Consider the following 13489-nt stretch of genomic DNA (forward strand, 5'->3'; position numbering starts at 1 on the left):
GCTAGCAGAGGGCTGGGGTGGAGGAGCCGGGCTCGGGTTCCTCCCTAGGGGGAGGGGATGCCTGCTGAGTGGCATTCAGGTGGACCACCCATGAGGGATGGACAAGGAGAGGGGCATTCTTCATGGCTGCTATGCACACACATTTCTCCCTGCAGCATGGTTTCAATCACCTTGACAGGAAAACCTCAAACTTAGAATCTGGGCTGAAGATGCTTTGTTTTTCTTGCTAATCAATTCTCTTATGTTTTGCTAGTGGTAAAAATGTTTCAACAGTCACAGCTCAAAAGACTGTGAGGAGCTCCTGGAAGACATTAAGTTCTCTACACCAGCGGAGCAAGTTAAATGAGAAATAATTACTCAATGAGAAGGATTTTCTGGCCTGTGTGGCTGTGTGTTGTCAATGCTTTCCCCCAAATAATCGATGAGTTGTGAAATGTGTAAGTGCTTTGGTATAGCTATTGTAATGTAGGAACTGCAATCCCCAGAAAGCATCATAATAAACAGTAGCAAGACTGTGGTTCCACACTGCTCTGCTGTGACATTTCCTGGGAAAGCTCGGGGTCACTGCATGTCCACCTTGACCTAGGACCTGCCTGAGAGGTTCTTGGCCCACCGTGAGTTTAGTGCTTCAAGGACCAGATAGGAACCCGTCTTTCTGAGCACCCTGATAGAAGCTGGTCCTGTCTCATCTTTTTGGCACATAAAAATAGTTCATTTGCACTAACATGTATCCATTTGGTGATACTCGAAGTGCATTTTGTTTATCCCCAGGGTTCTGATGAAACATTGCCTGCGCATTTAAGCAAGTCATACTTCTGAGGCCAAGCAAAGAAAATCGCCAAAGAACAACAGTTTCCAGGGTTCACTCAGGAATTTTCCTTTGGTCCTTTTAACAATGGATTCAGTTACTAGAAACCCGAGTGCACGGTCGAAGCCTCCATGTGCTATCTGTTAACACTGCCCTTCACCTTTTGGGCCTCTGCCCCAGGGCTGCCCACACAGACTCTTTTTCTTGGGCCAGACTGAAGTTTCTCAAGTGTGACTCAGCCTGGGGTCTAGGTCCAAGCAGAGGAGATAATTGTTTCTAGTCTGGTTTCTCCTTGGGAGGAGGAAGTTCCCTTCTTAACTTTACTCCATCACCTTTTACACCTTCTGCTGCTGTTCCCCCACATTCCCCAAGCTGGGTCCTTGGATCTTCACTCATTCTGTGCTTTCCCCCTCCCAGGTTTGTTCACTTCACAGCCTCTATGTGGATGACTTCAGGATCCCAGCACCAACCTGTTTCCAGAGGACCAGAGTTAACATCCACCTGTCTGCCAGCTATTGTCACCCGGCATCTCAAATGCAACATTTCTAAATCCGATTCACTGTTGGTGAATTCTGTTCTTCCCACTTAAAACCACTTGGCTCATCTCGAGTGATAAGCTATCTTCAGTCACCTGGGCTTGCAAGTTCAGCCTCCTGTGGTATCAGTTGCTCAGCCTGGGCTCCTCCCTCCATTCCCTGTCCCCCTCTCCTGCCGGCGCATTCTTACCACCTCCCCGTGGACTACTGCAATAACTTCCTTCCTCACTGCTCCCTGCTTCTTGTGCCTTGAAATTCTTCACAGTGGCTTCATTGATCCTATTAACTCACAACTCTGCTCCTGTTACTTTCCTGCTAAAAAAAACTTTCTAGGGCTTCTCTCTTCTGTATCAAATGAAGGGCCCATTCCCCAGCCTGGAATGAAGGCCATTCTCAAGATGGGATCTCCTTAGGGAACGCATGTCATTCTCTTCCCATGTTCTATGCTTCAGTCATAATGAGTATAATCTACCTTTTTTGATCTCTGGGCCTTTCCTGAGAATCTGTTCCCTGGAATCTGCAAACTCCCATTCCCAAATCCATCCATTGCATCACCAACCTTCCAGGCCACCTTTCCCTCCCTTACTGAGATGTCATCATACTCTGAGGCTTCATTTGTGACATGTGCACATAGATACTTATATGTGTACTTGTGAGTTACCTGCAGGCTCCTTGAGTCCCTGGGATGGGCGCTTCGGCAGATACCTGGTGTGCAAATGCTGACTATGTGCGCCCAGGGCCCACATCTCACCACTTCGGAACTATTACATCCTTGCTTTCCCTACTCTTCTGATTCAGGCACAGGCAATACATTTGGCATAGAAAGAACGACCCTGTTCTCCCAACCCCTACTGAGTTCATATTTTGTTGGAGGCAAAAGCAAATTTCCAAGATTCAGGTCAACGTCCATTTAGAATTATTTCTGCCAGTTGGAAAAGAAAACATTTTCTTTTAACTTGAGAAAATTTGAAAGCTACAGCCTTCTAAGGAAACAGGATACCTAACACACACACACGCGCACACACACACACCACACACACACACACACACCCAGCCTGGCTTTACATAGCTCAATCCTGTCAGGCTAATCTAATCTTTTGTGACAGAGCAGCAGACCTGGTAGATCAAGGGGGAAAACAATAGTTGGAATTTATCTTTGCTGGCTTCAAAACTTTTGATTCCTGGGTCCCACTCAATATAATTATCATTAAATTGGTTGAAAGGTTAGAGAAAGGGAGAGTGCCAGTATGAGCTGGGGGTGGTGCTCACAGAGGTGGTGCTCCTTAGGGGATCAGCCTTGAGTCCAGTGGCCCTGAACGTTCACATGAATGGGCCAGATGACAAAAAAGAGAACATATTCAAAGTCAGCATTCATGTTAAGGGGTGGGGGCAGGTGTAGATAAATAACCAGCCAGAAAAGCAAACTTGGCAATTACATAAGTGATCAACACAAACAGGCAGACTTGTCTAGAAGAGATTTCATGTTTAGAAACAATAACACACACAATCAGCAATGTAGCATTAATAAGAACGTGATATTGGGATGAAGAAATGCAACTTGTAGGAATTCCATAGTTCTAAACCTGCATTAACTGTATCCCTTTCCAAACTCCACAGCTAAAGATGGGAGGGAGAATTTGGACAACATTCAAGGAAGAGCCACAGAAGTGATTGAACTGGGCTGGGACATGGGAATGAAAGACTTCTACAAAAAAGTTAAATGAATTAGGTTTATTGAACTTGGAGATGGACATCCTTATTAGGGCAATAACAAACAAAAATAGAAATAGGTTTAAGTTACAACACACAAGAATAAAATTAGATGTAAAGAAGACTTTCCTCAGTTTTAAGGTGGATAAATGGGCTGTTAAATTATAACAGATTTCTCTAGGAGGGTCTGGTGTTCTCCAGGTTCGCTGGGAGGCAGACCTGGGTAACCTCTGAGTATATCTGTTGGCACCTGGCATTGTTGAGACTCCTTCAGAGCACTTCTTTAGGTCCATGATTGAAAATTAAGAGGCAGCCAGTACCTCCATTGTTATAAGGGCCACAAGGTTTGGTTATCTTTTATAAAGAGAAATGGAAACATGTAACAGAGCTCTTCCTCAAGTCCTGCATTGGGAACATTACACACACCAGGAACTTTCCTATATGTAGACACAGTGCAGTTTTGATCTGTGGTGCAGCCAAACTAAAACACAGGTCATGGCATTGTTTCCCCGCTTTTGGTACAAACAAACCCTTAATCAAGTATCTAATCTAGGGACAGTAACATTGGCTATTTGAGTGCAGGCACCCTAGGTTGTTAATGTCTGTTTCCCAACACTATTCCATTCCAGCATTTTTCTTTACCTAAAGTGGGATAATGATCCTAAAAAAGAACACAATAATTTTCCTTACAACACTGCTGATAACTAATAATCACACAATTGCATGTAAGTTAATTCTTTAAATTTAATCAGTCATTTATAAAACTCCCCAATTAGTAAAAGTTGGCTTAACAGCCTTAAACATTGGCCACTATTTAAACAAGACATTCTAAAAAAAGAAGCAATCACATAATAGTTCATAGTAATTTACAAGTGGATGGTATACATTTAGATACAGAGGTAGAAGTTCACTTTTACAATGTTTCACTAATACACATATACCAAATTCAAGGCACAAAATAGTTTGCTTTACAAAAAAATACTGTAAAAATGTTATTTGCTGTTCTACAATGTGAATAAACCTTTCAAAAGAATCTTTACACCCTTCCATACATATGCCATAGAATAAGATTTCTCCCTCTCACTATTCATAGTTGACACAAAAATGGGGACTTTTCAATGTAGAAGCCCCCATTTTTAAAAACTGTTTCTTTGCAGAGCTGCTATGTATTCTAGATAAGAGTCCATCCAAAGAAATGAAACACAGCAACTTCCTGAGGAAAGGGCACTTTCTGTATGCAGCAAAATTCATAGGTAGAAAATGTATGATCTTTTAGGATAATTAGGTCTCCAGACACTTAATGAAGTATTTCAGAGATAAAATTAAAAATTCAAGGCTGGGCGCAGTGGCTCATGCCTGTAATCCCAGCACTCTTGGAGGCCGAGGCAGGTGGATCACGATGTCAAGAGATGGAGACCATCCTGACCAACATGGTGAAACCCCATCTCTACTAAAAATACAAAAATTAGCTGGGCGTGGTGGTGCATGCCTGTAGTCCCAGCTACTTGGGAGGCTGAGGCAGAAGAATCACTTGAACCTGGGAGGCAGAGATTGCAGTGAGCCGAGACTGTGCTGCTGCACTCCAGCCTGGTGACAGAGCGAGACTCCGTCAAAAAAAAAAAAAAAAAAAAAAAGATTCAGCTAATACTTTAGTCATTGTGACTTTAAGAAAGAGACTTGGTCACCTTTACTGTAACACTCAGACATCATTTACTTCAGTTGATGGAGATTTCAAAATTCCTTTTCAAAAGAGCTAAACATACAAACACCATGAAAAAGCCACCTAGGCCTTGCAAAACGGAAACTTAGAAAACATGAGAAAATACAGCACTATCAGTCCTTGAAATTGCGAAGATGTCAACCGGCTAGAGTTTAATAACAACAATGAGTAAACTCTATGGGAATTCTGAAAAATCACACGCATGAAACATACAGTCTAGTTATCATTTCTAGACTTCCTGCTCATTAAAAAAAATAATAATGGTAACCTGAAGATGTCACACAGTGCTTCTCTACAGATTTGACTGGTTTTTGGGTTCTGCCTAAAAGGACCCTGTTGGCAACAACCTAAGTTCACTTGTACTGATCACATTTTCCAAGTACTCTAGTCGGTTAATTTACACTTTATTTTTTTAAAAAGTTGATTAAAAAAAGAAACAACACAAGTTTAGAATCCATAAAATGTCAGCAATGCTGATGTGCATTGGACTGAAACATCTTGATCATCTTCTGATAGAAGTAATATTCCATACAAAAAGATTCTTAGATTCCATTTTTTGCTTCATTATTGTTTGTGGCTTGCTTTCTTTGAGCAATAAAGGGGTACATACACTTGTCTGCTCCTAGGAACCGATACATGCACACAACTGCTTCAAATGGTAGGATGCTGAAAAAGGGAAGTCACAGCTGTTAGCAAATTTGAAGTTTCAATTAAGACATCGGGCAGACATGGAGAGACCCAGTCAGTGAGGGAACCCCTCCCAGTTACCTCTTCATGAAGGTCACGATGTACATGAGGCGGGGGGTGCAGATCATGGGCTGGTCAGTGAGGATGGCCTTCATGGCCTGCTTCACACAGTAATCAGGCTTCAGAGGTGGCAGAAAAGGCTCAATTTCTTTCCTGAAAGTTATTTATTCAAAAACAAAATGAAGAATTAACACAATAGAAAAGACTAGAAAACATATCAAAACATTAACAGTGACGTTATCTGAGTGATGGGATTTTGGGTACATTTTGTTTTCTTCATAGTGCTTTTCTGTATTTTCCAAATTTTCCTACTATGAACACATTTTATTGGCACAGTCTGGAAAACAAGTTGGGAAAAAAAAGCAAAATTGGTCTGCTTCTCCATAAGATGAAAAAGTCATGTTTTAAAGATGCCTTAAAATGTATTTCAAATTATTTTCCTATGTTTTGCTTTCAACAGAAAGAGGAGAGGGTGTTTGGCATAGCAAACACTAATCTCAAGCAAGATGCCAAGCTTTTAGTATTAGTTGTAGTCAAAATGAGGGTGTAAGCTTTCAAAGTGAAAGGAAGGCCAGGTATCCACTTTCCAGGATGCTGGAAGAGGGAAAGCTAAGGTATATTCTCTAGGGGCCCCTGAAATGAAGGGCATATAGACATCCTACCTTCAGTCTGATTCACTGGGTTACATGTTGAAATGATGGTGTGCAATTTATTCCTTTCATTCTTCATTTTGCCACCATAGCTTTGGACCCCTGCACCTGCTGCTATGCTACACTGGAGGAAACAGAGCTCCGCAAGACCCTCAGCAACTGCTTCCCAAGTACATAAGAGGAAAACAAAACAAACCAAACCACCAACACACACACATGTTCACACAGACACACACACGTGTGGGATAAGAGGCAGAGCTAGAGTCCATTTTCCAGTTCAGACTTGGAGTCAGCCTGACTTTGGAGTGATTCAAATCACTTTCCACCTATTTTGCTGCTTGTTCAATTCAGTACACGTTAAGAATGGCCCCCAACCAACAGGGAACTGGTTTGGTTATCTTCCTTTGCCTTTCAAATTCACCCAAGCAAAAATTTCAAAGTAAACATGTCTTCACAAGCATCCTCTTAATGATTCACGGTTTTGTTTATTCTGCTGAGCTCAAGTCAGATGTAACTTGACATTTATATTCCCACATACCTCCTTTCTATGTGTGTGGGTATTTTATTTCATTTTTCAGTATATCTAAATGGTTCTTCTCATTCTGCCAGAGTGAATCTAGTTACATATGCTTGCTGCAAAAAGGAAGTTTCCAAATCTGGAGTGTAATATTCAATGGTCTTTTCAGAAGAAAGGCACATTACTCTCTGTGACAGTAACATTGCTTCATATCCAGACCCAAGTCACATGAAGGAATTTTCTTCTGGAATCCTTATTTACCAATACCAATTTTAAAGAAACAAAATAACTCCAAAAGATGAGCTTCTAAGGAAAGGACTGGATACTTATGTTTTCTCTTTACAGAGAAGCCATTTCCTATCTAATGATTCTGGATTTATTTCTGCAAATTAGTATCAGTGTGTAGCACCAGTCTCTCCTTTGCAAATCTTATACACCAATTTTACAAACTTTACAAATCTTGACCAATAAAAGCCATAGATTAGTTGTCAAATGATAGTTAAAATACAAGGTTATGTTTGAAAGTCCAATTCCACATATTCTCCCAATATTATTCTTTTTATCAGTAATAATATAGGTTCTCACTGACCTGATTCGGCAGCCTCTGAACATGCCAGTGTCTACAAGATAAGGGCAAACCAAGGTTGTTTTAATTCCATCCTTTTCAGCAGCCTTTAGTTCATGGCTCAGGGATTCATGAAAACCCACAACTCCAAATTTACTGGCACAGTAATCCTGAGTTAAAGAGGGGAGAAAGCAGAAATACTAAGCATATGCCCCTATCCCCCACCAAACTGAAGCTTCCCTGGTCCTATTACTATGGTTAGATGTCTAATATATAAGGTTACTACACATAAGGTGACTACACAAAGAAAAGGAAATCATTTTAAAAGACAGATACCTGGCTTGGCGCAGTGGCTCACACCTGTAATCCCAGCACTTTGGGAGGCCGAGGTGGCTGGATCACTTAAGGTCAGGAGTTTGAGACCAGCCTGGCCAAAATGGTGAAACCCCGCCTCTGCTAAAAATACAAAAATTAGCTGGGCACGGTGGGCCCGTGCCTGTAGTCCCAGCTACTCAGGAGGGTGAGGCAGGAGAATTGCTTGAACCTGGGAGGTAGAGGTTGCAGTGAGCCGAGATCACGCCACTGCACTGCAGCCTGGGTGATAGAGTGAGACTCCGTCTCAAAAAAAAAAAAAAAAAAAAAACCAAAAAAAAAAACAAAAGACAGATACCTGATGTGGTTCAGTGCAGAAATAGTATTTTCAAAGCAACAGCAGAAACAGATGAATACATTTTGTCACATCAACTAAGTATCATATTACTTTGGGAAAGTTACCATAAAGGATTCTATGAAAGCTAACAAGCTGAAGTTAAAATGGAGAGAGGTTCACTTTGAAGTGTCTGGAAAATTTACAAATGGTCTCTTGTTCAGTAAAGGAGAAAGAAAAACCAGCTTGTCTAAATTAATGCAAGAAGAATAAAGGCAAATCTAGCTTAGGCTATAAATTGTTATGATTTGACTTTCTTTGTACGGTGAAGTTAAAATGAAAATGATAACCACGCCTTGTAATCTTAAACTAGAACTTAACCTAAAGGCACAGAATATAGAAAAAAAGTTATTGTCCATGGCCCAACTTCAGAAATGGAATCCCTTGATATAGGAGCTATTTAAATAATGTGTCCTTTTGCATATTTGCATGGAGTGATGTTTTCAGTTTTACAGGCATGCAGAGGACAAACAGGATAGAACAATATACATACTCATACTTTATAATCTGAGTATCGTGAAGAAGAGGGTTTGATGAAATCCAGTTCTACAATTCTACAAACTTACAATGCAGGATACCTGACCACCTCATTGATGGGCTAATTAATACAAGATAGCTCAGTTTTGGCAAGGTGACCACAACTGAATGTGAACCTCTGGCCTCATTCTTCTGTTCCCTGCAGGCTTCCATGGTTCCATTCTTGGCCCTGTGCCTCCTGCCATCGTCAAGTGAAGCTGCTAATGAAAATGAGCATACTGAGGGCTGGCCCATCTACTTTTCTTGTCGCTGCTGCTTTGTCAAACTAGTGTGAGAGATTTTATGGCAGAAGAGGCAGAAGTCCATTCCCTTTTTTTGTTTTGTTTTAGAGACAGGGTCTTGCTCTGTCTCCCAGGCTGAAGTGCAGTGGTGCCATCATAGCTCACTGCGGTCTTGAACACCTGGGCTCAAGCGATTCTCCCACCTCAGCCTCCCAAGTAGCTAGGACTACAGGTGTGCGCCACCACACCTGACTTAGAATTCCATTCCAGTGGCTGGCCCTGGGTTCCTGTGGACATCCTACACGCAGCACACATGCTGAGTGCCTTCATGCAGCTTTCATGAATGGAGGGACAGCAGGTGCTCTCCTGGAGGTTCTGATGTACTTGTCACAGGATAAACAGATTGAACGAAAGAAATGCTACATATCTGACAAACCTCAACTCCGGCAGTACTGAACAATCCCAAGGAACTTGCAACTGTCACAATATGACCATGATTAATCTCCAGCATCGTAGGAAGAAAAGCCTTAGTGGTCTGAAACAAAGTAAAATTCAAGTTTTAGAACTGATGTCATGAATTTCATCTAAAACCCAATCCAGGATCACAAAACAAATTTTTATTCACATGATGTTACGTTTCCCAATTCCTTTAAAAATATTTTATATTTATCAAAAAGATCTTTTAAGTGTCTGGCTAACTTGGCACTGTATCATCGGCATGGCAGGCCTATTATAAGTTGTGACCAACAAGACTGTAACTTAAGAGCTTTTGGGGACAGTGTCTAGAGATAAAAAGAGAGCCATTGGCAGAAGATTCTTAATCACCTTTCAAGTGACAGTTATCTGCTAATTTAAAGTACTCCCAAGCCAGGGATTTGTTTCTGCTCATGACACTTCAATGCAGCTATCTCATGGTTTGGGAGGGACCACAGCCTACTACAAACATTGCCTTGTATTAATGTGTGCCTTATGGCCATGTCTACATAGTAATAGACCCATCAATGAAGAGACACTCCAGCAGCGTGCTCTGGGATCCCAAGGCTTATTACCAAAATGTACTAGCAGGAGACAAAGTATTTTAGGATGTAAAAAACAGGGTAGATTATAGAACTATTTTTGTGAAAAACATATCATAATGCCAACTGTGCACTGACAAGAATGTGTATCATTCTGAACAGTCACATTCCAACACAGGTTTCACTGCAGGGACTCTGCCACAGATGCAGGTGACTGGCTACACAGTGAGGCAGAGAGTGTGGCACAAGTTCCAGGGTGGGGGACCCAGAGGCCCTGGAACTTGTGCCAGAGGTGGCACAAAATCAGAGGTGGTGCTGATTTCTTACTCACTAAACTCTTTTCTCTCTAGCTCGCTTGCCTTCAAAATGCAAGGCTGTATCAAAAAAGAAAAAATTACTTCAAATTGCTTACGATGATCTATTAACTACTCTACCAGGCTCCCAACAGTTTTATAACCTGCTTCTTAAAAGAAAGCAGTGAAGAGCAATCTGTCTACTGCTGAGTTATCTCCTACTGCCAGCACAGCTTCTCATGATTTATGAAGTTAAAAAAACCCACACAACCAAACACTACAGAGCAGACTTAAGGAAGAGCTGCAGTCCCTTCTCAGATGATTTGCCGGCTAAGGTAGCACTGAGTTTTTGCATGAATACCTAATATGGGTTTGTGGTTTTTTTTTTTTTTTTTTTTGGGTGGGGAACAGGGTTTTGTGGTGTTGCCCAGGTTGGAGTGCAATGGCATAATCATAGCTTACTGCAGCCTCGAACTCCTGGGCTCAAGTGATCCTTCTGCCTCAGCCTCCCGAGTAGCTGGGACTAGAGGTGCACGTCACCATGCCCAGCTAGTTTTAAATTTTTTGTAGAGAACGGGTCTCACTATGTTGCCTAGGCCAGTCTTGAACTCCTGGGCTCAAGTGATCCTCCCATCTCGGCCTCCTAAAGTGCTGGGATTACAGGCGTGAGCCACTGCCCTTGGCCCTATCTAATTTGTTATAATTTTTGTGTGTAAAGATTGAAAACAGCAATTCCATTAATTCTGATGTTTTTCTGTGCTCCCATCAATTATTCATACAGGTGCCACATGAATTTTTGTGAAGTATCCCAAGGTCTTCCCCAGCCATCATGTAGTACCCCACCCCCAACTCACATCCTGTTTGAGTTTCCTCATCAGTACCCATGAAATGCTTATTCTCACCTGTGTCATTTGACCCATGAACTCTTCTGATAATCCCAGATCCTTCCTATGTAAATCAAAGTGTAATATTCATCACGTATTTATATAGTCTCTCATACTTTTCAAAGTGCTTTATGTCACTGGAGCCCCCTAATAATTCTTTATTGAAGGTAGTTAGGGTGTTAAACCTTTATCTATTATTCTAGGCCAGCCTGACTTTGTCTATATTTCTCTAAGATGTATAGTCAGTACCATTCACCTTAATGCGATTATGTGTTGTATAGTGTTTTGATTTTGATTATCTTATACTTATTTGTCTGACTGTCCCAGACCAAGCTGGAAGACCCAGATCAATCTTCCAAATATTAAGGGAGAATTACTTTGCTACACTGAGACAGGCACTGTGGAGGAGAGCTAGTGATACGGTTTGGATCTGTGCCCCCACCCAAATCTCATGTCAACTATAATCCTCAATGTCAGAGGTATGGCCTGGTGGGAGGTGACTGGATCATGGGAGTGATCTTTCATGTATGGTTCAGCACCATCTCCTGGTGCTGCTCTAGTGATGAGTGAGTTCCTGCGAGATCGGGTTGTTTAAATGTGTGCAGCCCCCATCCCCACCCACCCCCTCACTTCCTCCTGCTTCTGCTGTGTTTATTGCTGCACCCACTTTGCCTTCTACCGTGATTGAAAGCTCCCCGAGTCTTCCCCAGAAATGGAGCAGAAGCCTCTATGCTTCCTGTACAGCCTGCAGAACCGTGAGCCAATTAGACTTCTTTTCTTTGTAAATTACCCAGTCTCACGTATTTCTGTATGGCAGTATGAGAACAGACTAATACAGCAAGTGAACACACTTCTCATTACTGCACTGCCCAAGTACACTGCTGAGGAAGAGAGACACATGTTTCAGCTTGACTGTATTTCTTTGTAGTAGTAAAAACAGAAAGAGTAATTATGACAGTAATTATTATTTTGATCTGTTACCAGAAAAAGTCAAAAACTGGTACTTCAGGTTATTACGGGTTCAACTTTAGACTCTATAATTTATACATGGACATTATATCACAGAATTGAAATAAAGTAACATCACAATGGAGTTTATATATTCCAATCTAAACTAGAAAACAGCTGGGCACAGTGGCTCACACTTATAATCCCCAAGCTTTGGGGGAGGTTAAGGCGGGAGGATCACTTGAGCCCAGGAGTTCAAGACCACCCTAGGAAACATTGTGAAACCCTGCCTCTACAAAAAATACAAAAAATTAGCTGGGCATGGTGATGTGTGCCTGTAGTCTCAGCTACTTGGGAGGCTGGGGTAGACAGATCGCTTGAGCCCAGGAGGTCGAGGCTACAGTGAGCCGTGATTGTGTTACTGCCCCTCAGCCTAGGCGACAGAGCGAGACCCTGCCTCAAACAACTAGAAAACATATCCTTAAGTAATCAAGCCTATATGTCTTTTAAAAGTATCTAGTTATGATTAATTGTTCCCAGATTAGCCAAAAAGTATAAAACATATTATTGATATTAACCAGAGATCATTTTTAAGTTTTGAAAATTTGCCTAGTCTTGGAAGACAGCAATAAACTTAACATAAAGGGTCTTAGTTATCTTTCTGTTTAAAAGTTAAAGTATAAGGACTCAATATTAAATCCTAAGAAATTATATCCAATATCAAATTCCTATCAGAACCTGCTATTTGGTTACCTGACAAATCTGAATCACTCAACTCACATGTCCACTCTAACTCCAGCCAGCGGCTGGCTCTGACTAGAAACTCTGACACCATAGCAGATTGGCTCTAATGACTTCCCTGTATTCACATGCTCTGGTCTTGCCTGCAGGTGTTAAATGACTAATCCAGATCCCCAGCACCACATCAAGGTAGGTGACAGAAGATTAACAAGTTCCTAACTGTTCTTTAAGTGTAATTTGTTGCAAGGTTCTGAAATTGATTAATGTCCCCTCCCCTTCTTGCCCCGAAATGAATCTGGTGGTATTAAGTTATATAAAATAGTTCCAGTTTGTCCATAAAGAGGGTAGTATGGCTGCATATTCTAAAAAATGTGAGGTGGGGACACACTTCCCTCTGTGGGACCCTCCCCCCACCCCCAAATTATCTGAAGAGGAGTTAAGCTACTGGTTTAAAGGAAAAGGAAGCAAAAAAGGGCGGGGGGGGGGGGAAGAGAGAGAGAGAGAGAAGGCCGGTGGGGAGAGGAAGGCAGAGAGACAGAGAAACCAAACAATCCAGATATGGCTATGTGAAAAAAATCTTTTCCAACTACGGGCTATACACATTTGGAGAAATACATTCCAATTTTAAAGAGTAAAGTATGACACATGTTGGCTGGTTGTAATATGAAGCTTTCTTTTGAGAGGGAGATTGTTTTGTTCTGTAAAGCACAGGTGGGTCAATGTTCAGTTTAAAATATGTGATTTCTTTGCCTAATCAAGGACAAATCTGGCCTTCTGTATAAATTAAATCCAATGTATCTTTGCATTTTCTATATTTTTAAGACAAAGGTCCATATTTTTTATTTGAAAGGCTCATTCATTACAGACAACACTGCAATTACTATAACAAC

General features: G+C 41.5%; 1 protein-coding gene across 1 annotated transcript in view; it reads right to left on the reverse strand.

The window, feature by feature from the left end:
- Nucleotides 1–3060: 3060 nt before the first annotated feature.
- RDH10 (retinol dehydrogenase 10) overlaps nucleotides 3061–13489 on the reverse strand; it is a 29963-nt gene continuing 19534 nt past the window's right edge. Inside the window, exons 3-6 of the mRNA XM_003269424.4 lie at nucleotides 9154–9252; nucleotides 7278–7423; nucleotides 5543–5674; nucleotides 3061–5440 (exon numbers count right to left, since the gene is read on the reverse strand). Of these exons, the coding sequence (XP_003269472.1) occupies nucleotides 5317–5440; nucleotides 5543–5674; nucleotides 7278–7423; nucleotides 9154–9252 (501 nt within the window). The 3' untranslated portion in view covers nucleotides 3061–5316. The remainder of the gene's footprint in view (nucleotides 5441–5542; nucleotides 5675–7277; nucleotides 7424–9153; nucleotides 9253–13489) is intronic.

This window comes from Nomascus leucogenys, chromosome 16, assembly GCF_006542625.1.
Source record: "Nomascus leucogenys isolate Asia chromosome 16, Asia_NLE_v1, whole genome shotgun sequence".
Classification (NCBI taxonomy): domain Eukaryota; kingdom Metazoa; phylum Chordata; class Mammalia; order Primates; family Hylobatidae; genus Nomascus; species Nomascus leucogenys.